The sequence below is a fragment of the Schistocerca serialis genome, chromosome 5 (assembly GCF_023864345.2).
Source record: "Schistocerca serialis cubense isolate TAMUIC-IGC-003099 chromosome 5, iqSchSeri2.2, whole genome shotgun sequence".
NCBI classification, from domain to species: domain Eukaryota; kingdom Metazoa; phylum Arthropoda; class Insecta; order Orthoptera; family Acrididae; genus Schistocerca; species Schistocerca serialis.
This window is the reverse complement of record NC_064642.1, coordinates 327,624,715-327,650,272: the sequence shown is the minus strand read 5'-3', so window position 1 is coordinate 327,650,272 and position 25,558 is coordinate 327,624,715. Positions and strand designations below refer to the sequence as shown.

General features: G+C 41.4%; 1 protein-coding gene across 2 annotated transcripts in view; it reads left to right on the top strand.

Moving 5' to 3' along the window:
- LOC126481451 (uncharacterized) overlaps positions 1-20,859 on the top strand; it is a 259,781-nt gene extending 238,922 nt beyond the window's left edge. Inside the window, exons 5-6 of one of the 2 annotated variants that reach the window (XM_050105222.1) lie at positions 6,430-6,586; positions 19,785-20,859. In XM_050105222.1, coding sequence (XP_049961179.1) covers positions 6,430-6,540 — 111 coding nt within the window. In that variant the 3' untranslated portion in view covers positions 6,541-6,586; positions 19,785-20,859. The remainder of the gene's footprint in view (positions 1-6,429; positions 6,587-19,784) is intronic. The other variant, XM_050105223.1, reaches the window with a different exon arrangement.
- The last annotated feature ends 4,699 nt before the right edge of the window (positions 20,860-25,558 follow it).

Here is a 25,558-nt window from a genome sequence, read left to right as displayed (position 1 = left end):
GAAAGAATAATTTAAAATTAAGAATAGAATTTTTAGAGGGAAAAATAGTGTAGACTCAGAGTTCGGTAATTTCAGATCAAAATTATAGTATATCAGCAAGTAGTTTAACGTCTAAGTACAGCAAAGCCACGGAAGCTCCGTCATGGAGAAGGCAGTGACGTTAAACTCTTGTGATGAAAAACCTACAAAAAGGCCTGATCGTCATTATTGCCGCCTTTTTTCCTTGATTGTTTCGTTAAAGGGCGGGGAACCCGTGTCAGTCAGCGAGACAATAATTAGATTGGACTTTATCGTGTTAAGATTCACGATGAACTGTTAGAATATTACGGAGATTAAAAGTGATGTAGTGTACGATCTCTGACTGTTGGTAGCAACGGAGTATTAAGGGGATTTTAGGACTTTAGTACTAGATTAGAACTTTACGGGCATATAGACAACAGAAACTCAAATTATCTGCTGAAACGAGTGAATTCAGAGGTACCGGTATTCAGATATTAACGTGTGAACTTTCAAGTGTCGTGTGCCGTTAGTTGCGAATCTGCACGTAGAACGCGTGCATATCGGCATTTGCGGACTATTTAGATTCCTCCAGGCTAGGAACCTTTTAAATAGTCCATTATCCATCACCATCTTAACCCTTTAATATAGAGTGAAAGTGAAATACAAGAGTGTTGCACTTATTTCATTTACCTAGTACTAATCAGTGAAGGTTTTACGGAATCAAAGCTATTCAGCAGTAAGTCAGCACCATCTAGCGGAAAGCGTAGGCATTAACTAACACGCTAACTGAAGTAAACGTTTACGTGTTTTACGGACTGCTTAATATGAACTTTGGCGTCTCTTTGACGTCCCCACTCCCTGCGAAAGGTGGAGCAGGCTGTCTTAATCATAAAAGGGGAGAGTTTTAGCCGGGCAAATTACTAAATAAAAGCGATATTTACAAGACTCGCAGTAATAGCAAAACACAAGGCCCGCACCTCATCGGAGAGTCGTCGCTGTCACGTCGGGAAGTAAGGCCGGGCCGGCCGCGGTGGTCTAGCGGTTCTGGCGCTGCAGTCCGGAACCGCGGGACTGCTACGGTCGCAGGTTCGAATCCTCCCTCGGGCTTGGGTGTGTGTGATGTCCTTAGGTTAGTTAGGTTTAAGTAGTTCTAAGTTCTAGGGGACTTATGACCTGAGATGTTGAGTCCCATAGTGCTCAGAGCCATTTGAACCATTTTTGAAGTAAGGCCGGAAAACCTACCGACGATACGTATCTACGAGCAGACGTTGACGTGGAGTACCTAAAAATGGAACCACAAGAGATTTGGGGATGCTTCATTGTGTTTATCCATTCTGAGATGCTGATTCGTTGGCGTGAAGTACGCAGTTACTATCAGCTGCAGCATCTGCCACTTATAATACATGCGTCACCGTCTTGCACATTTTTCCACAAGCAACTAAGTGCCAATATGTACACTTGCTAACAAAAGTGTATAGTATATCAACATCATAGGGAACAAAGGAATAGACTATCAATATGTGCAGTTAGTCATTAATAGAAAAATGAATAAGGCAATGGACGCATCTGTACTATCTGATCAAAAGTGTCTGGACACCCCTATGTAATGCGGAATTGGCCATTAGACGTCGTCTGACGCTGACCGGCCAGTGTCAAAGGAGGGCGAGAGAGTTGTGTTAGCAGTAGAGAAGTAGTAAGAGCAGAATGGGTTGGTCAGTGGAGCTCAATGAGTTTGTACGTGGACTTTTGCGCCTAACAAATTCATTAAGGACATTTCAAAAACTCTACTGCTAGTGGTGTGACTGAAATGGAAATGCGGAGGGACAACCACAGCTATACCATGACCAGGCAGACCACATTTACTGAGTCCGCAGCTTGTGGTCGTGCGGTGGCGTTCTCGCTTCCCGCGCCCGGGTTCCCGGGTTCGATTCCCGGCGGGATCAGGGATTTTCTCTGCCTCGTGATGACTGGGTGTTGTGTGATGTCCTTAGGTTAGTTAGGTTTAAGTAGTTCTAAGCTCTAGGGGACTGATGACCATAGATGTTAAGTCCCATAGTGCTCAGAGCCATTTTGAACCACATTTACTGACAGACATGTGTCATCGGAAGTTGCGAAGGATAGCTGTAAAAGTCGCGTGAATTAGAGGAAGGAATTTCTCGTGAGCTTCACATTGCTACCAGTAGTCCACCTGGTACAGTGATTGTCCGCAGGTAGTTAAAAAGAATGGGGTATGTAACGCGTCCTCTTATATTATTATGATTTGGTACTGTTATTGTTACAAAAATCTTTATTCTGGTCGTCGAAATTTTGAAATAAAAGTTATTGTGGATGTCGCGTAATAAATATTTCGCCTGAAGCGCTGTTGCGGCACAGGCAAAAAAATGGTTCAAATGGCTCTGAGCACTTAACATCTGAGGTCATCAGACCCTAGAACTTAGAACTACTTAAACATAACTAACTTAAGGACGTCACACACATCCATGCCCGAGGCAGGATTCGAACCTGCGACCGTAGCGGTCATGCGGTTCCAGACTGAAGCGCCTAGAACCGCTCGGCCACAACGGCCGGCACACAGGCAAAGATCAATTGTGGAAACTAAGCCACTGAATGTTACAAATAACGTTATTAAAGAATAGGGCCGACTGACTACATCACGTCCGCAGCTCGTGGTCGTGCGGTAGCGTTCTCGCTTCCCACGCCCGGGTTCCCGGGTTCGATTTCCGGCGGGGTCAGGGATTTTCTCTTCCTCGTGATGACTGGGTGTTGTGTGATGTCCTTAGGTTAGTTAGGTTTAAGTAGTTCTAAGTTCTATGGGACTGATGACCATAGATGTTAAGTCCCATAGTGCTCAGAGCCATTTGAACCATTTTTTGACTACATCAAATAAGAGGGCACGTACATTCACGAATGAGTGGTTAAAAAACAAAGCGTTAATAATGTGTAGGGAACGAGTCACGCTTGTACACACTCAAATGTATGCGAACATACGAACGGGATAGAGGCATGTACATTTTGAGTGCAATCATCCCCCGTGGCCTGGACAAAAAGAATTTCAGTTAAATGCATATATTCATCTTAGAAAGTAAATGCGTGGACTTCGAAATTCAATGAAAAGAAAGACTGCAGGTTCTGAATGTCGCCGCAAATATATTGGAATTGACGGTAGCGGCCACGAAAGGAAAAAGATGAACACATTGACGTACCTCTATCGTTGAACAGCGTCGCCGTGAAGATCGTCGCCTCCATCTAAATTCTCTGCATAAAATTAAAATAATAGTAATAATTTTCCAGAATTTCAGGAGGTGGGACCCATGGTATCACAAAAGACGAAATCGCTCTGCATCAAAAACACTTTCATTATTTAACCCAATTTTATCAGTAAGAAATGGCACAACACGTCTTAACACTAGGACAGGATAACAACGAAAGGTAACTTATTCTAAAACTAATAAACGAAGAGCGTAAAGCTTCTTTTGTTCAGCAAATGCTTTACGCATTAATCTCTGGTATTTGAACTAGTGTGATTATATTCATTAAAAAAAAGTTTTATATAATTTCTTTACAGGTACAATGGTCGAGCAACTCCTTATAAGCCACATATTTCTGTTTCAATTCTATTCAGCGCTTGATGTATAAAGAGCGACGCCCTGGGGAGTGGGTGCTTGGAAACGGGTGATTCGGAATGATCGCTCACGCTATACCCTGTGGCAACCCGATGGAAGGTTTTCGGTTTGTCGTATGCCTGCAGAGCGTTACCTGCCACCATGTGTAGGGCCAACAGTGTTGTACAGAGGAGCTCGAGTTAGGGTGTGCGGGGAGTTTCTCGTGATTGGGATGTGATGCCCTTATTGCGATAAATGCGGTAGGATATGATCACATTTGACAGCATTTGTACTGCATAAAGCAGAATTCCGTTTTGAAGAGGACGATTTTTTTCTATCAGCATGAGAATGGATCCTGCCATAAAGCAGTATCTGTGAAGCAATGGTTTGTGGGCAATAACATTCCTCAGATGGACTGGTCTACCGTGGGTCCCGACCTGAACCTAGTGGAATGCCTTTGTAATGAGTTAGTACGTGCACTTAGAGACTCCAGCGTCCAACATCACTACCTTCCCTGATTTCGGCTCTTGAGGAAGAATGGTCTCACATTCCTCCACAAACATTCAAATACCCCATAGAAACTATCTGTCATCGTAAAGGGAAAGTGTGGGACATACCCCATATTAATGTCCACTAATAGGAGTACGAAAACTTTCTACATCGACATCTACATTTATACTCCTCAAGCCACCTAACTGTGTGTGGCGGAGGGCACTTTACGTGCCACTATCATTACCTCCCTCTCCTGTTCCAGTCGCGTATGGTTCGCGGGAAGAACGACTGCCGGAAAACCTCCGTGCGCGCTCGAATCTCTCTAATTTTACATTCGTGATCTCCTCGGGAGGTATAAGTAGGGGGAAGCAATATATTCGATACCTCATCCAGAAACGCACCCTCTCGAAACCTGGACAGCAAGCTACACCGCTACGCAGAGCGCCTCTCTTGCAGAGTCCGCCACTTGAGTTTGCTGAACATCTCCGTAACGCTATCACGCTTACCAAATAACCCTCTTCTTTGGATCTTCTCTACCTCCTCTGTCAACCCGACCTGGTACGGATCCCGCACTGATGAGCAATACTCAAGTGTAGGTCGAACGAGTGTTTCGTAAGCCACCTCCTTTGTTGATGGAGTACATTTTCTAAGGAATCTCCTAATGAATCTCAACCTGGCACCCGCCTTACCAACAATTAATTTTATATGATCATTCCACTTCAAATCGTTCCGTACGCATAGTCCCAGATATTTTACAGAAGTAACAGCTACCAGTGTTTGTTCCGCTATCATATAATCATACAATAAAGGATCCTTCTTTCTATGTATTCGCAATACATTACATTTGTCTATGTTAAGGGTCAGTTGCCACTCCCTGAACCTAGTACCTATCCGCTGCAGATCTTCCTGCATTCCGCTGCAATTTTCTGATGCTGCAACTTCTCTGTATACTACAGCATCATCCGCGAAAAGCCGCATGGAACTTTCGACACTATCTACTAGGTCATTTGTATATATTGCGAACAGCAGTGGTCCCATAACACTCCCCTGTGGCACGCCAGAGGTTACTTTAACGTCTCTCCATTGAGAACAACATGCTGTGTTCTGTTTGCTAAAAACTCTTCAATCCAGCCACACAGCTGGTCTGATATTCCGTAAGCTCTTACTTTATCAGGTGACAGTGTGGAACTGTAATCGAACATTCGATAGATAGTGTATAAATGACAGGCGCTGCAATTGACAATAATTACGCTCTTGACGCCAAGGACCCTTCCTATAACCTAACGCAATGGTATCAGTGACTAGAAGATACTCGCTTAGCGGAAACTGATTATTGGTAACTGAGTACGTACTTCAGCAGCGTATGGTGATTTAGTGACACTGTTTCGTTCAGTACACTGAAGCTGTTCAAATGGTTCAAATGGCTCTGAGCACTTTGGGACTTAACATCTGAGGTCATCAGTCCCCTAGAACTTAGAACTACTTAAACCTAACTAACCTAAGAACATCACACACATCCATCCCCGAGGCAGGATTCGAACCTGCGACCGTAGCGGTCGCGCAGTTCCAGACTGAAGCGCCTAGAACCGCTCGGCCACACCGGCCGGCCCACTGAAGCTGTGCAGCACTGTTTACAGAAAAGTCTCTTAAACACTTTACAAGTGCACTTGAAAAAGTGTCTCAGTCTACATCTGCATCCATACTCCGCAAGCCACCTGACGATGTGTGGCGGAGGGTAGCTTGAGTACCTCTATCGGTTCTCCCTTCTATTCCAGTCTCGTATTGTTCGTGGAAAGAAAGATTGTCGGTATGTCTCTGTGTAGGCTCTAATCTCTCTGATTTTATCCTCATGGTCTCTTCGCGAGATATACGTAGGAGGGAGCAATATGGTGCTTGTCTCCTCGGTGAAGGTATGTTCTCGAAACTTCAACAAAAGCCCGTACCGAGCTACTGAGCGTCTCTCTTGCAGAGTCTTCCACTGGAGTTTATCTATCATCTCCGTAACGGTTTTTCGATTTCTAAATGACCATGTAACGAAGCGCGCTGAAGATACAGTCCATCTGTTAAAGATCGTGACAGATTTCAGTGCTTTTCCTTAATTTGTATGGTTTCTTTGTCGAGGCTCCTTCTTTACGCAGCTGAGCAAGTAATCGCCTCTAACGAACACGTTGTGGGCGGAACCTTATATCGTAGCCTTCGTTTCCTCCTACTACAACATAAGTGCAAATAGGATAGAAGATAAGCAACGTCGAGCTTAAGGTGCCCTAATGGAGCACCTGTCAGAGCTACAGGATGTGTTTAGCTTTGTTTGACGTGGGCGCCTACTTGTCCACAGGACGGCGAGGACGGGCTGAGCGGTACAGAGGAGTGCCTGCTGGAGGTGGAGCGCGACGCGGCGCACGACGCCAGCCGCCGGCCACGCCCACCAGCCCCCGCTCCCTCGTGACGACATCCACTTCCTGCACCAGTCGGGCGCCGGCTGCTGCACACAGGTGCGCCAAGGTCCCGCATTGTACCACTTCATCCGTACGACACCAAAACATTTCTTTCATAGCTCAGTAAACAATGCGCCGCAGATGAAGTCAGGGCAAGCCAAGTTCTAACTTTAGAGGCGGAATCAGTCAAGCCCAGGTCTAGTATCTCCAATATACTGTACATTGATGATCCAAAACATTACGACCACCTTTCCAAGTCCATCTTTGGAACGCAATATAGCACCGATTCAACGTGACACGGATTCAACAATTTCTAGGTACCTTTCCGCAGATGCGTGGCAACAGATGTCTACAATCAGCTCACACGAGTCCCCTGTATCTACCTACACAACCTACATACGTACCCCAAAGACACAGTACGGTCCGTGGTGAAAGGTATCCGATATCTGTACTAGTCATTTCCTTTCTTGTTCCATTCGCTAATACGGCGAGAGTAAAAACTACTATCTGTATATCTCCATACGAGCTCTAATTTCTCTTATCTTCGTGGTCCTTAAGCGAAATGTACGTCGGCAGCAGTAGAATCATTCTGCAGGCACCTTCAAATGCCGGTTCTCTACGTTTCCTCAATAGTGTTCCTCGGAAAAAAAACCGTCGCCTTCCATCCAGGGATCCCCATTTGTGTTACCGAAGCATTTCTGTAATACTTCAGTGCTGTTCGAACCTATCAGTAACAAATCTAACAGCCCCCCTTTCGAAGTGCTGTGACTTTAATCCGACACGCTGGGGATCCCAAACACTCCATCAGTTCTCAAGATTGGGTCGCACTAATGGCCTACAAGCGGTCTCCTTTGCAGATGAATCGCATTTGCTCCAAAATTGTTCCAATAAACCTAAATTTACCATTCATCCCCCTACCACAATCCTCATATACTCGTCCCATTTTATATCGCCTTGCAACGGTTCGCCCAGATTGTGTCAAGCAGGACACTGCTAATGCTGTATTCGAACATTACGGGTTTTGTCCTACTTATCTACATTAGCTCACATTTTTCTACATTTAGAGTCATTCATGGCACCAACCAGAAATTTTGGCTAAGCCATCTTGTCACTCAATGAAGACACTATCCCATACACCATAGCATCATCAGCCAACAGCCACAGACTGCTTCTTACCTTGTCCTTCATATCACTTATGTATATAGAGAATAGCAACGTCCTAACACACTACCATGGAGCACTCCTGACGACACCTTTCAAATGGTTCAAATGGCTCTGAGCACTATGGGACTTAACTGCTGAGGTCTTCAGTCCCCTAGAAGTTAGATCTATTTAAACCTAACTAACCTAAGAACATCACACACATCCATGCCCGAGGCAGGATTCGAACCTGCGACTGTAGCGGTCGCGCGGTTCCAGACTGTAGGGCATAGAACCGCTCGGCCACTCCGGCCGGCTGACGACACCTTTGTCTCCGATGAACACTCGCCGTCGAGCACACCATACTGGGTTCTGTCACTTAGAAGTCTTTGAGCCACTCACATATCTGTGAACCTGTTCCGTATACTCGTACCTTCCTTAACAGTGTGACGTTGCCCTTCAGGAATGCTTTGTAGAATATCAAGTAGGAAAAGGGCAAGCTGCTGTCAAATGAACGATGTTTCATAAAATCTTCCTGATTCGTGGACATACGCTTTCCGTTCTCAAAAAAAATTATTCTATCCGAACTCAGAACATGTTATAGAATTTTGCAGTAAACCGATGTTAATGATATTGGTCTGTAATTTTGCTGATACGTTCTTTTACCCTTCTTATTATATTCAGGAGTCACCTGCGCCTTTTTACGAGTCGCCTGGACGAGAGATTCGCGATAAATGTAAGCAAAGTAGGAGGCCAATTCCGTAGAGTATGTACAACGGAACTCGGATTCCATCAGGACCTGGCGACTTATTTGGTTTCAACTTTATCAGTTGTTTCTCTGCGTCAGGGATGTTTATCAGTATGTCCTCCTTATGGGAGTCCGTGCGGTAGCCAAACGGCGGTATGTTTGTACGATTCTCCTGCGTGAAAGATTTCTTGAATCTGAAATTTAAAATTTCGGTTTTCCTTTCGCAATCTTTTACTGCCACGTCAGAATGGACAGTGAGTGACTGGATAGAAGCCTTGACCCGCTTACCGGTCTTAGGTAGGACAAGAATTTTCTCGAGTTCTCAGCAAGATCTTTTGCTAAGATAGTGGTAGTGGTTGTATGCTTCGCGCATCGATCTTTTTAGAGACGCACCAGTTTCTATTAACTTTTGCTTGTCGTTGTTTGCGCGTTCTCTTTTGAACCTTGAGTGCATCAGCCTTTGCTTGCTCAGCATTTTCCGAATTTCGTTATTAAATCACTGTAGGTCTTTTCCGTCCTTAATCCACTTACTCGACACATATGTCTTCAGAGTAGGATTTACAATCTGTTTAAACTTTGCCCATAATTCCTCTATGTCCATCATAACGGAACTAAATAATGCCCATTCATTGTCTAAATGAGATGCTAACAACTGCTTATCTGCTATTTCTAACAGAAAGGCTTTCCTAGTCTTCTTTGCTGATTTATTAACTTTGGTAGCCATGGTCGCTATGATGATGTCATAACCATTAATCCCCCTTTCTATACAGATGCCGTCGATAAGGTCCGACCTGTTTGTAGCTAAGATGTCTAAAATATTTCCACTGCGTGTGGGTTGTCGAACTAGCTGATCAAGACAGATTTCGAAAAAGTGTTCAAAGGTAATTCGCAAGGCTGCTTGTCCGTACCCCTGCAGTGAATCCATAGAAGCCACAGTCTATACTCGGTAGGTTAAAGTCTTAAAGTCGTCTCCAACTAATACTGCATGATCTGGGTATTTTCGCGCTACTGACCGTGGATTTCCTATGAATGGCTAAAACTGTCACAGCGGAATGGGATGGCCTGGGAAAACAGATAATTTCACTGTCACATTCAAACTCAACCTCAGAAGAGACAATATTGCGGACCGGTGATTTGTGGGAGCGGAGCAGCCAACTTGTAGCGTCCTAGATGTGTTGTAGCACGACTCTGGCCTAATGACACGGTCAGTTATCCTATTGGAACTCCGTCGTCGTCAGGGAAGATATAAGCCATAAACGGGTGTAAGTGGTCCGTAACAATGTTCACGTAGTCCACAGGTGTCATTGTGCCTTCTATTATTTCCGTAAGTCCCACGGAAGTACAGGCGAATGCTCACAGTGATCCCACTAGCTTGCGTCCGTGGCGCGATGCGTGTTTCGAGTAGGTGTTCTCCAGGACGACGGCACATCGGATACGATCGGCAACCTGGTATAGTAAGAAACGTGTTTCCTCAAAGTAGACGTCACGTTTCTATTGATCTACGGTCCAATCTCAATGACCCCATTCCCACTGCAATCACAATTCACGATGTCATTGAATCAACGTGAAATTATATAAGCGTCGTCTGGTGTGCACCCTGATTTTCAACAATGTCCTCTATACAGTGTGCTCCGAAGCAGCTGTGCCTATATCAGCTTTCTATTCTGTCGTTAGATCTGCACAGATCGCCGCCTATCCTGTTATGTGATAACGCGTGGACGTCCAACATCTTGTCGCGTACTCATGGTTTCACCGTCCTTCGACCACTTTTCGTAGATGCTTAGGACAATAGTGAGCGAATAGCCAACCAGCTTCGCCGTTTCAGATATATTAGCTCCCAGGCGCCGGGCCATAACTGAAGAATCTGCCATAGGCGACACAAACAATATCAAAGAATCTCCAAAACGCTTATTAACAGAACCAAGAAACACTTTCGTCTACTCCTACGAATAATAATGTAAACCTGAGAAGTCGCTGGCTGAAGGCCATAGTTTAGAATTAAATAACTTATCACACAAAATGAAAAAGTTAGGTCTCGTGTAGACTCCATTGAAGGGAAGTTCAACTAAATATTCAATTCTTCCGCCAATGCGCAGAGTGAAATTCCACAAAAAATTTTAGTTCTTCCGTCTGGACACGGAGTTAAAGTTACCTTGGATAATTGGAGCCAAGTTTTACGAAATCCACAACCACGAAGGCGGATTCCTCAGCCGCGGATCGGCGACCCCGGGCGTTGTCCACAGCAGCAGCGGCTGGGAGGCGGCGGAGACGGTGGTGTCGGCGTGGGCCTGATGTCCGAACTGAAGTCCAGGCTCGGATTCAGCTGCTAATGCATTTTTTTTTGTGTGGGTGTAGGGTAAAAGAGTATCCTACTTTATTTTTTACTCATATAAGGCAGGACTTGGACTCATATTTGGATCCTTACACCTGCTTTGTTGGTGGGCGTACTTCACTGAAGGTGGTACGTAGCTGCGTAGAGTGGTGGTGGGATGTCTGCTGCCTTAGATGTGACCTATAGACCGTGGCATCCGATACTTGTGCCACGTCTCCGGTGGGACTGTTCTTATTTCTACAACTCCCAAGGTGTGCCGCGTAAGTTGTCAACTATGTCGAACATTTTCTGTGCTTAGTCTTTGACTTTTTGCTGCAGGTATGTTTGGTGTTAAGGTTCGCCGATGACATTGTAATTCTGTCAGAGGCAGCAAAGGACCTGGGAGAGCAGTTGAACGGAATGGACAGTGTCTTGAAAGGAGGATATAAGATGAACATCAACAAAAGCAAAACGAGGATAATGGAATGTAGTCGAATTAAGTCGGGTGATGCTGAGGGTATTACATTAGGAAATGAGACACTTAAAATAGCAAATAAGTTTTGCTATTTGGGGAGCAAAATAACTGATGATGGTCGAAGTAGAGAGGATATAAAATGTAGACTGGCAATGGCAAAGAAAGCGTTTCTGAAGAAGAGAAATTTGTTAACATCGAGTATAGATTTAAGTGTCAGGAAGTCGTTTCTGAAAGTATTTGTATGGAGTGTAGCCATGTATGGAAGTGAAACATGGACGATAAATAGTTTAGACAAGAGGAGAATAGAAGCTTTTGAAATGTGGTGCTACAGAAGAATGCTGAAGATTAGATGGGTAGATCACATAACTAATAAGGAGGTACTGAATAGGATTGGGGAGAAGAGCAGTTTGTGGCACAACTTGACTAGAAGAAGGGATCGGTTGGTAGGGCATGTTCTGAGGCATCAAGGGATCACCAATTTAGTATTGGAGGGCAGCGTGGAGGGTAAAAATCGTAGAGGGAGACCAAGAGATGAATACACTAAGCAGATTCAGAAGGATGTAGGCTGCAGTAGGTACTCGGAGATGAAGAAGCTTGCACAGGATAGAGTAGCATGGAGAGCTTCATCAAACCAGTCTCAGGACTGAAGACCACAACGACAGCAACAACTGTACTGCATCGTGAAGTTCCGTTGTGCGTGTCCACCAGCGGGCTCCCAGTGACATTCATAGACATTCGACGTAGTTAAAGCATACGTAGTCTCACTTCTTTCTTCTGTGTCACGCAACGTGTGAATAGCAGTTTCTTATGCAACTGGTCTCCAAAGTATTTCACTACTGGGGGCCATGGGATAGGCTGAGTGTTGATTGTGAACCCCGTGTTCAGGACTGAAAATTTCGTGAAAATTATAGCCACTGTCTTCGTCGGGTTGATAGTGGTTTTGTTCAGGGTACACTTCTCCATCAGGTCGATTTGACGCTGCATCCATGTGATGCGGTGGTCCAAGTTTCTCCCAGTGGTGAGGAAGACCATATCGTAGGCGTAGAGGCTAACTGACACATGGGGTACAGTCGGGATATCATTTATATAGATTTTGAACACTGTAGGAGAGATGACGGGACCCTAGAGTATCCCAGCAACCAACATTTTCATCCCAGAGTTTTTCTCTGCAATTAGAACGTAGAGTTGCCGCTTTTGACGATAACTGTTAAACGAATTTAACATAACAATCCGCTATCGGCGTGCCCTGGTGAAGTCTGAGGATGAGATGGTCTCGTCATACTTTATCGTACACTTTATCCTGATATAAAAAACATCCCAATTGTCATCTTGGTTTTATTGAAGTTGTCCTGTGTGGCTTCAGTTATGCGTAGGAGTTGGAGTTCTGCTGACAAGCGGCTAACAAAACTAAATTGTTCAGGGCGGATAACCTCACGCTGTCCGCCTACTTAGCTAAGTGGTTGCCGGCACGGTAGCTCAGCGTGTTCGATCAGAGGGTTAGCTGCTCTCTGAAATAAAAAACTGAGTGAACGGATCAACGATGAACCAAAAGATGTCATGGGACGAACTATAACGAACAAAATCAGACAAAAAAATGTGGTGAAGTGTTTGTCTACTATGCAGCGGGCTCAGGTTCGATTCTTGGGCGGGTTGGAGATTTTTTTTCTGTTCGTGGACTGGGTGTTGTGCTGTCCTCGTCGTCATTTCATCATCACCAACGCGCAAGTCGCCCAGTCTGGCGTCACTTGAAATAAGACTCCCACCCGACAACCAAACTTCTCTGGATGGGGCCTCCCGGCCATCAATCCCACACGATCATTTCATTTTTTTTAACTTGTGCTGACTCATCTCGGTATTAGTTCTCTCGAGTATAATTCTTTCAAATACTTTCCCCAAAGTCGATAATTATTAGGCTGCGACTGTTCTTTTCCCGACTTTGCAATCGGTGTAATGCATACCATTTTCCACATTTTCCATGCCTCTGGGAAGTATTCTTGCTGAAAGCAGCCGGTCATGATCTTCGTAATCAGGGCTATAGGTTTTCGAGGAAGATGTCCGAGATCCTCGTTGGTGATCTAATCCGTTTCTGGGGAGTTGTTAATCGTACTCCTAGTGATCTGCTTCACATCAGCTGGCGTGTTGAGCAACGAGTGTGTTCGAGTGGGAGCAGCTTGGCATGCTGCCAGGGCTTCAGTGACATGGCCTTCAAAACAGAAGAATTGTTCGTTGTTGACTGGTGGTAGTGTAGGGTCGTCATTTAATCTTGTTACGTGCCTGCATAAAACTATGCTTGCACTAAGGCGTCAAACATCAGCCCTTGAGGGCAGTGTGTCATTCCTCCTTTGTGAGAAGTAAAAAGTCCGAAATTTTTTGCTCCCAGACCTCTTGTCACCATTCCGTCGCATATTTATGGAGCTCTCTGTCAATTCGGTGAAGTACTCGTCAGTCCAATGAATTCCGGAAACTGATCCAATGCCGTCGGGCTCTGTTCTATTGTGACTTGATGTCTTGAAGTATGGTTGGAAAAGCTTCGAAGTTAATATTCGTTTAGACCACTTGTGTCGTGGCTCTGGCTCTCGTCGTCTTTATTTTGGCGGTGGGAGTCTGTATTGCGTCGGCGATGGCTGCCCTGGAGAAGACATTCATAGTCGGCCTCATGTTGTTGACAAATAGTGCTGTGGTCCCAGTCAACAGTCCTCGTGATTCAGGGGGATAAATACTGTGTAAGGGTACTCTGTCCAGAACTCCCATCACAGGCCCATGATGCGATGAAAGATAATTTATTATCCTTAATTGGATACTGGCATTGATGTTATTCACAATATCGATGTCTGGAACAGCTGGATGTTGGCATGTGGAAGGCGGAATCCTCTTGGGCCGCTGCCGCACGCGGTCAGAGCCCTGTACGTCGCGGCACCGCGCACTCAACCTGACTGCCGATGGATGGCTGTGCGCCAACCTAAATAATGTCCTGTAGCAGAATATCTTTGGATCCGTTTTCGGTCACGTGTGTTGCGGAAGCAAATGAGTTCCCGCGACCACTGGCGGCGCTGCTAATGGCGCCACGCGGAAAGCCAGGAAATCTACTTTTCGGCAAGTGGGCAGCCTCCCGACTCTGGGACATATGACATGTTGTCGGCCTTGCAACTCGTGACATAACATTAACAATCTGTTCTCTGTGACATATCAGTAAAAATCTGTTCTCTGTAAAAATCATAAATGTCAGTGGATTTTGCGTCACGTGCCCGGAAGTGGCAGTGATCGTAATATTCTGATTCGTCGTGTATTCGAATCAGGCTGCAAGAACAATCTCGTTGTCAGCCGTACTTGCCATAGACTGTATCCTATATTTCATGAAGAAAAACAAACACCTAAGAAGCTGCAAATTTATAAAAAAATTGTTCAAATGGTTCTGAACACTATTGGACTTAACTTCTGAGGTCATCAGTCCCCTAGAACTTAGAACTACTTAAACCTAACTAACCTAAGGACATCACACACATCCATGCCCGAGGCAGGATTCGAACCTGCGACCGTAGCGGTCGCGCGGTTCCAGACTGTAGCGCCTAGAACCGCTCGGCCACCACGGCCGGCTGCAAATTTATAAGATAGATCGGACTGACTCTGGACTCGGGTCTCGTTGTACTTGACTTGCAGGACCATGTAAGCATCAGTTTATCATGTACTCTTATTTTCATAAGATGTGAAGCTTCATGTCCATCCTTCGTGTGCACCTCCTTTCAATGGGTGTAAACTTCTCATGCCTCCCTCTCCATCTTCTAGTTGTAAATAACAGTGATAACAGATCGGGAAGAAAATCAATCTCGAAAGTGAATCGGTAGAAATTGCATAAATTGTCCTAGTTGTAACAAATGTATCTGAAATGTAAAATTTACTATTAATTCCTTCTCTAATGGGGAACGTGATGTATGTTAAGATGGGGCACCGGTATAGTTTTGCTGCTAATGTAAAAAGACGCCTAATGCGCCAATATGGTCCAAGGTGGAAGGTCGAACACAGTGGCCTCCAAGGTCATCTCACCCGTATTTTCTGTCTGTGATGTGAAGCGCTCCAAGGTACACAGTTTAAGAAATGGAGCAGCGAATCGTACAGTCTTGTAAGTTTTGCAAAGTGTGGAGGCGTTTGGAATAATTCGTAACTCAGAGCAGGGACGAGTGCACTGTTGCATCGAAATGCAAGGACGAAGCGTGCAACACTTCGTTCAGCGGGAACTAATATTCAGTAAATTGTAACACATAACGTGCTGAAGAAGTATTATCTCATGTTAACGTAAGTCTTTTATGAAATTTAAGCGTTATTAGACGGGAACTTACGCGAAATGCTTGCGTTTTGAATACATTTTTTACGAATTACGACAACGTTTCATACTGAAGTCCGTGCCATCTCGTAACCGCAAATTTGTAATTTTCTTACAAATGTCTCCTTTGCGGATCCTTGTTAACTAAATCCTTTTTCCTTCTGTTATCGTCTATTTTCACTCTTATAGGTTTTCTTCGTTAATTGTGATACATCCGCATATTTAATTTTTGTCTTGGACAATGAAAAACATTGCCCCAGAAGTAAATTTAAATAGTACTAATTCCCAAGTCGACCAACGTTGCCGAGAGGTTTCCCTCGATTGCTAAGCGAATGCTGGAACTGGAAATTCCCTCCGAATTACTCCCAGTTTGGTCTCTTTCTGCATCATTCCCAATCTGCTGCGATATTTAGCTTAAAGAAGCAAAGTTCTACAATAGCCTGTCTTGCTGTAATGAGAAGGGGATGAAAGACGTAAGAAAAAAGATAAATTCTACCTAAATTCGCGTGCGATTGAATTAGAGGTATTTAAATATTAAGGAAAGAGTGCTGATGTGCTTTCTTGACTATTTGGCTTGTTACCCGACTCAGAGTTCGTTAGAGCTTTCACGTGGCATAAGATGATTGACATGCGCAGTGTCAGCGAAATTGATCAATCCCAAACACTGGGTGCCCTATGCTTGGGACTCTCCATCTCCGAGGTCTCGCAGAAACCGACATTTTTGTGTCAATACGTCAAATTATTACCGTGAGTTGTGTTCCTAGATATGATGAAAATCTGCGACTCTAGATTAAAATATCGCAGCAACTACATCTTGTGAATAGAATAATGACCCCCATAGCTGAAAAGGTACCAGTAGCGTCCACACTTTTCCTACAGCTTACAGATGACATCTTCAGTTGAAACTAAAACCCTGAAATGGGGTCAGATGAAAATATTTGCATCAAACTGTGAGCCACATGAGATTTATTGTTTATTCATTTATATGTAAGATTATAATAAAAATGTTATTGTACATACAGGGTGGATCACAATTAATAACAAAAAGCGTCCCAATGAAAATACCGCAAAAGACCAAACGATCCAGCAAACACTAGTCCACAAGCGAACCGTTTTCCAGATAACTACAAATCTACTGTTTCGAGCCGCCACTGCCTTCAGTATCAAAAATTGTCCTATTTAGTACAAATTCATTCGAAACACACACATTTTGATTAAGCCCCCTTCTAATTTGGTTCAAATCTTACCCACAGCCCACAATACCTTACGCAGCACTGGGTAATGTGGTATATGCATGATGGGCAATGGGCACATTTTTCTGCCATTGTAAAATGACATCTGATGGGCAGGTTGAGTAGAGCCTGCAATCTGGTTTCCGAGATCACCTGACCTCACTACTCTGGATTTCTCTGTCTGGCGTCATTTCAAAAGTAAAGTGCGCAGTATTCTCATTGATACTATTCATGAACTGCAACAGCAAGTTGTACAGTCTTCTCAACGTTTACAAGTTGATGTGTGTGTGCTTGAAATAATTTGTAACTCACTGTGGAGACAAGTATAGTGTTGCATCAAAATCAGAGGACAATGAATGGAACATCACCTTTATTGGGTAAGAGTGTACATGGAGGGATCTGGGGGGCAAGGGGGGTGGGGTGAAGGAAGAGGGTAATGGGGTTTGACAAAATGGCATCCAAGCACCCCTAAAACTAACCACACCAAATCTGTTAATAGCCATTCCACCCTCCACCAATGGGGAACAAAGGCACATGAAAAAGAAGAAGACTGTATGCATCTCTTGTCATATGAATGGCTGAGCTCATCCTCTTTATCCTCTCTACTATTCCCCATTGCCCTTGTTTCTTCTATTATACATTCTCCCAGATGTTTAAATTTGTCCATCTTTTACACAATGCCTTCAGGTGTTGCTCATTTCCAGTGATACTCAGTGTGTGAGTTTTGATGTAGGCTATGCCCAGTCCTATTCTTCTGGATATCTGCCTTAGCTCGTTGAGTTGTACGGTACATTTGCATCTCATTCCTTCTCACTTTACTATGGCTATATTGTCCGCAAAGGCTAAGCAGTCCATTTGGGTGCTATTGTCCCTTTTGTACCCCACATGCGTCTTTGATATTCCCATTTTCTCATTTATTGCTATCCACTGACTGATCACTTCATCCAGTGGTATGCTGAACAAAATTGATGTCTATGCATCTCCCTGTTTGACACTGGTCTTGAACTCGAACTCTTCTGATAGGGCTCCTCTGAGTCTCACACTTGTCTGTCAGAATTTCTGTTATAGTTCTTGTGTAATGCCATTAGTCCTCTGTCAATGGAGTAATATGGCTTTATGTTGTCTGCAAAGGTTACTACCATTTTTTTTTACTTAAGGTCCTCTGTCAATGGAGTAATATGGCTTTATGTTGTCTGCAAAGGTTACTACCATTTTTTTTACTTAAGGTCCTATGTTCTATCTGTTGTTTTCTGATAAACATCTGGTCTATACATCCTCTGCCCTTCATAAATCTCACTTAGTCTCCAACTGCACTTTCTATCTGTTCTTCTAATCTTTTCAGGACTATCAACAGCATCCTGTAACCAAACTCTAGTAGTGACATTCCTTTGTAGACGTTTGCATCCATCTTGCCCCCTACCAGTACATAAGAAATGGGACAAGATGGATGCAAACAGCTCCAGAGGAATATTGTTGATAAAGGTCAGCTACCAATTGCTGTCAGAAATTCTCCTCCAGAGAGCAGAAGGACAGATGTTAAGTACATCTGGAGACTGTCAAGTAGGATTTAGGAAGGATATAGTGTGTATAGAACAGATATTCATTCTGAAGCAACTGATAGAATAGAGGGCATTGAAGAATAAAAAGACGGAAGTAGCCTTCGTGTGCTTCACAAAGGCATATGACTCCACTGACATACACTCTTGGGTGGATTCTGAAGAATAGAGAGCTAGAGGGCACTACAAAAGAATTAATGAAATTCCGACAGACAGAAGCAGGGGGGAAAGGCTGAGGAGCACTATCAGAAGAGTTTGAGATTAAGACCAGTGTCAGTCACCAATTTTGTTCAGTGTAGCACTGGACGAAGTGATCAGGCAGTGAAGAGCAATACTTATTGTCCAGTACAGAAATTTTGTTCTTGGGCACCTCTGGCATCCCTCTCAGATTGCCTTCTGAAGCTTGTGCCTTAAATCAGTCCTGGCTGGGTTAATCGTATTCCTGTTGAGCATCACAAAATTTCAACAAAGGTCAATTGCAGCAAACTGTGTGTGCTCCTAACATCAACTGGAATCACATGTAAGTTGTTGGAAACACCAAAATTATGTCATTCTTCTCTGTACCATTAGAGCCAAATCCAAATAAATAATGTATAACAAATGGATCCATGTAGTCTTTCTCGGGCAACATGTTTTGTAGGTCCATTGGCTTTTCTAGATACAGTTCTCACTAGAAATGTTTCATTTGCTGTCACTTCTGGACTTGACCAACACTGTTGCTTAGCTGTATGTTGCCATGAAATATTGTGTTCAGTTGAAATAAATGGACAAAAAATTTCTGGTAACTACTGCCATTTCCCTCTCTGCCTTAGAAACCACACCTAATTCAGTTAATTCATTGATAATTTACAAAATATAATTAATTAATTGCTTATGTTCCATAAGGTCAGTAACGAAGGACAGTCTTAAGGGAGGTGGACTGGATTGAGTTGTACATTAATGGAAATAAAAACTACTGCCGGTAATATCTATGAAGCATATTAACAATGTATTCTAAATGATGCTGATCTCCTTGCACTGATGACTGTGGAAACTATCTCAGCTCAGGCTCTTATTTACTACTTCATGTTAATCTTTTACATAATTGTACTGATTTCAGATAGTGATAACAGCTGTCTGTATACAGCAAAAGTTAAAAACCCATTTTATATATCAGTATTAGTATTAACCTGAATTTATGTTTCAAATGCAAAGATTCTGATAAGCAACTGAAGCAGATTGAATCCAATAAAAGTCAGACGAGTCTTGTGATGATTCAGTGTACCACTTAAGACCCATAAAGCTACATCTATATAAAAACTCTAACAATGTTTTCAATGTCTGTACTTTTTCCCACTAAATTCCACAGCTTAGCTCATTAAGTAACGAACAAAAAATTTTGTTTATAATTATTAACCAGTACAATGTACCATGATCCATTCAATGAAATTTTTAGTAATAAAATGTGTGATGTCCACTTCATTTTTCTTTTACAGAATTCCATGTCGGTGAACAGCTGTGTTTGACATGAACGAGCCATCTTCTAATAGCATGACTGGATCCTGCTCTATGTTCTCTGATGACACATCAGAGTTTGATGGGTGATGGCAGTTGCAGTTTTGGAGGCTGGTGTTATGTGACCACCTAAACTTTTTACTGTCCACGAGGACCATAAGGATCACTTTTACTTTCCTGCAGCAACCTAGTAGTAATCAGTGAAGCCAATGACAGCCATTGCCTGCAATTGTTTTATTCACTTCCAGTTCAAATGCTCCTGTGTTATGGCAGTTCTGTAAAATTTGAAACATTCTGTGTACGAAGGCCTTGGCCTTTAATACAATGGGTGTGTTATGTATGTCTCCCATGCTCTGCCTACAGTCAGAACAATTTCCCATCCAAAAGTAATCTGGCACAATCATTTACTGCTACGGATCTGGCACCTCACATATAACATAGATGCTACACAAGTAACAGAAATAGGAACTACACACAGACAACATAATAATTTGTACATAACAGCAGTTGCTGGCAGAAGGGATAATGACACCATAACATTCAACTAAAAAGAAATGGTGAACCTGTTGCAGACTTCTAGTGAAAGCTTATGTTAGCATGGAAAGTATTACTGATACATAAAACAGTACGTTATTCTAAGGAAAATGTGAAAATATTTACATAGCTCAAAACTACTTATTCTCATACAATAATAAGAATGCTGTCCTTACATGCTACTGAAAATGAAAGTGATATGGAATGATGCTCAAATTTTTTCCCCTTCATTATTTCACTTCTTCAAATCTGCAGAGTGATTAGCACAGGCAGCAGCGTGCTCCTGTTGTCCAAGAAACACTGCCTAGCTAAAACATAAACTATTATCTGGTGATGACTTACAATAACAGAAGTTCATAATGCAATTAAAATATGGTAGAGGATTGTCAAAGTATGTGTTACATATTTGTTCAATCATGACCAATCAAGCTGTGACAGAATAGTTCTGTAATTTTAAAATTACTGTAACTGTTATTTTATACACATAACTCTATGTGAAATACATTGTTTGGAAAAGTTAAATATCTTTGTTTCATTTTAAAACAGTTCTGATGGTGATCTTGGTTTTGTTGAAAAACGGATAATCATTAAAATGATTTCACAACTGAAAATTGGTGAATGCAGTATTAATATCTTAAAGAAAAGATAAACCTAGTGAGAGGACAGCAAAAGGGAGGGGGGGACGACATGGCAGCAGGTGGTTAAAGGTTGAAAGGATTGATACATAGCAAGACATTTCTCTTGTGAAATTAAGAGAACAGAATTTTGTACATTCTGAAAAGGAGAGGAAAGGACTTGGCAGCAGAAGGTTGGTAGAGACTGGGTGGGGACATATCAGGGAGCTGAAACTTGTTTCAAGAGCTAGATATTAATTAGTATCAACTTGTTATGTAAAATCAGTCTTTCAAAAATAAGAGTTAATGGCAAGCATAAATATGTTAATATATCTATAACTAGATAGTTGAGTTCAAGGTGGTAGGTGGAGAGCATGTTGCTGAAAATATTAAGAATGACCATTTCATGCTACAAATCATATGAAACTATTGAAATTTCTTCTAAAATGTCCTATTAAAAAGCATGCTCCTCCAAAATTTGTGACATAATTTAACATAAATCCAGTTTAATAACAAAGCTGTCTCTTCCTCAATAGTAGCCCCTTTTAATTACATAAATAATTTCCTAGTACTGTTGTACCACACGACCATTAGTTGCTTCTACATTTAGTTATACGATACATGTTAACAAAGTTGACAGAAATTCCTTCATTAAACATAAGATACGTAATTTTCAGTAGAAGCATTAACAAGGACAAACCCAGTGACAGAGAGTTATATCACTTCAGTATCAGTCTGAAGAAATCCAGCACTTGTAACATGTACTGACTAGTAGCAACTGTGTTGAGTGTCATCTGCTTTGAACTCTCACAAATATTTCACCAGTCACCTCAAAACATACAAGCATGTACCCACCTCTGTGTCAGATACTGGGTACTGTTGTGGGTTAATGTTCTTTTACAGCAAAAATTTATACAGTTTCAGTATGTTTTGAAGCTCATTCCATCTGGAACACAGACTGACAAACAAAAATCCTGCTCATTACAACTTTAAGTATACATTTTATTTTACAATTAAAAATTGTATGGACAGGCCTCTACCATATAAGCATTAAAATAAGGTACATAGCAATAATGTATTTGATGATGTTGATGTAATTAAATGGTCAATTAAGACAATAATATTACAAGTATTATTTTAATACATTTTCTCTCTGAAATACATGTATTATTTTGTAATGTAATACTACTGTGTTTCTTTCACTCACAGTAAACAGCAATTACAACTTATCAAACAACATTTTGTAACTGAGATATGCATGAATTCCCACAAGGTGCATCAGCCAACTCACCACAGCAACAGCAGAGAATCTTAATTTTAAATCCATTTCTGGAAACTGATATCCCGATACCTTCAACTTCTGTTTGACAAACTCACAATTGGGACAACCCTGTAAGTGCTCCACTTTACTAGTACACGATAGCTATTTTTATTCCTTACTTAAATTGCCTGATTATGTCACTTGAATCAAGGTTAGCTTACAGAAAATAATGACACACTTTTTAAAGCTGATTTCTTCATCCCAGCATTATGAAAAATGTAAGTAAAGCTATTTTTGTTGAAGTTATGAAAGAACTGTGTTTTATAGCAAAGTAAAATTGTTAAGACTTCTCATTTATTCCTAATTACACTGGGAGGGGGAAGTATCAGTTATGTCTGCAAGAGAATAACTCAATTGTGCTGTGGCATGTGGAAACCGACAAATTTAGTCACTAATGATTATTTGAATATGGCATACTTTGATATTTTTCCAGGCACTATACTAAAAGTCTGAAAATTCAGAGTTTTCAGTAATCAGTAAAATTCAAAGTAATCATAATAGGCCCCTAATAATGAAAGTGAATCAGAATGGACACTGCCATCCCATGTTTTCCAAGCTGAAGATAGTGACTATAGTAAACTTAAATATTTACACAACATTAATTTATGTCAAAAGAAGTTTGAGTGAGTTTTACACCAGAGAGAACATAGATCATCATAATACTAGAAGCAAACTGGACTTCAGTACATTACTGCACAGACTGGCAAAGATGGGAAACTCACACAAAATAAGATTTGCGCTCTACCAAAAAGTTATTCAGCCCTCTCAGGTGGGTGAAAACATGGCTGAGGAGCACTATAATCAGAGACTAAGACTGTGTTTTATGTTCTCACAGAGAGAGAAAAAGTTAGATGAATTTGGCAGATTCTGCAATAGGTAAGTTTTATAAAAAGAAGCAAATTCTTCAGTTTGTTTATTATGAGTAGTATTAGGTACATTGGTGTAACGATTGCTTACCATGACAATGTTCTCCAAAACTGGATTATGTCTTTAATTTTATAGTTTAGTTACAGCTTCTGTATCACCAAATGAAAATAGCATATAATCTTAATTTATCCAAAAGTAGTTTCCAAACTCCATATTACTTACTTCTAATGCTAAATTTCAATAACAGCTCTATCATCAGCTAGCCTACAGCATGTGTTCTTCACATTTTTATCTGAATAAATGCATTGGATAGAACATAAATCTGTTTTATAAAAAACAGTACCTGTTCCTTATTTACTAACTATAAAGTTGATTTCAACATTTTATATATTAAACCCCTGTCTAGTAAGTTTTTGTATGGGCACCCATAAAAGGATTGATCACTATCAATAAAAACATTGTGATGCTACAAAGAGGTTTGGTATTTAAACATGTGTCATTGGTACAAGGTTCATGATCAAGAATGTTGTTTTATAACTTCCCCTCCATCTTGTCTGTATATGCACTCGATTCCATATCTCTTGAAGTCTCATATCTTGATATCCTAATATGCTGAAAACTGACTTTGAAAAGGGTAGTGCCAATTGATGCATACCACACAATTAATAAAATTTTGTGAATCCTTACCAATTTATTTGCCCTTTGAACGTTCTAATAGCCAGTTCCAGCCATACAGTACACAGTTTCTGCAGGTAAACACAATCAAAAATCTCCCTTTATACTCTTATTCAGAATATAACAACTCTGGTATAATGCACTTTAAGTAAAATACCACAGGGCAGACTTGACACAGTGGCAATATGTCATAACAAATACAGTGCACATATTATTGTCCTGCAGACAGTCAACATCATAATTAAAATGTCCAATAAGTAAGTTTTATGACACACTTACACTTAAATGTTGTTTGTTTACTATTGTGCCCAAGACTTGGAGATACGTTGAAGTTGGTCACAGACTTTTACGGGTCATTGAAACAAATACTTAAGTGATAGCCATCCAAGTCCATAGTTTAATGGATCTGCTAACATGATGACTGCGCTCTGAAGGCTTTTTTGACATAGGCGATTTTAGGGTGGGTTGAGACATTTAAAGACTGCTGTACAGATATTTAATCTTGGAACTACATAATTCTTTAATAATCAACTCTGTCAGATTTCACTGTTTTGCATGAACTATGAATTTTGACAGTTGTTTGGTTTACAAGAAATGTTGAAGGTAAGTAAAGTATGAAAGTAGCCAGAACCATCTTATGCTTCCATTTTAGAAGTACCTTACTATGAGTATGGATCCATTCTGAAAATTTTTTCACATTATAGAACAGAATAATAGAAACGTAATTAATAATACTGGTATTATGTGTTGTAATACACAAGCAAAAAACTTTTCTGATTAAGGTAGCATGCATCCTGCAGATTTTATGCAGCACTTGGAAGATAATTTTGTGCTAAACATGACTGACCGCATAAAATTTTGTTTGTTAAAAATGTTTTAGAGGGTCATGGGCAAACCAAAATTTTTGTACCGACATGTCACCTGAAGCTTTTGAAAAGAATTTTTAGAGACATTTTGGTCAGAAATAAAGCAGGCATGTATCAAAAGTGAATGTTGGAATGGACCAAGGTGCAGGGAGAGGAGATACAGTATGAAACAATTTTGCAGGAAACATATATACAAATTAACACACATTAGTAAACCTCCTGAAAAACTCACAATCATTGATGCTTTAACATCCTGTTAAAAAGAATTAAAGTCAGTGAGAAGTCAAACACATGGGTTAACACAAGGGATTAAAAAAATCAACAACCACCCTTAGAAACATAAGCAAACATTCTCAAATAAATACAACAATAAAACCATGCTATAGGAAATATAGAATGGTCTATAGGAAAGTTTTACAGGAAGCGAAAAGGCTAAGCAATGATTCATACATTAATAACAGAAGCAATAAATCAAAATTGATTTGGAAGGTTATAAACAATAGCATAGGAAAATGTAAAACCAAGACCCATAATTTCAAAATTAAAAGTCAGGGTAAAGTGATAGAAGATGCTCAACAGGTAGCCAATATATTCAATGGACATTATGTGAACATAGCACTGAACCTAATTAAAAGTCTGTGCAATTCAAACAACAAAAACATTAAAGTACCAACTTGTGAAAAGAGAATGTTTCTGTACCCAGTAACAGACTGTGATGTTACAAATGCTATTAATAAACTAAAAAATAAAATATCTTGTGGTACTGAATTCCAGACAAGGTAATCAAACATAGTTCTACTAGTATAGATACTCACCTAACTGACATTATCAATGGTTCTTTCACGACAGGGGTGTTCCCATCAAAACTAAAACTCTCC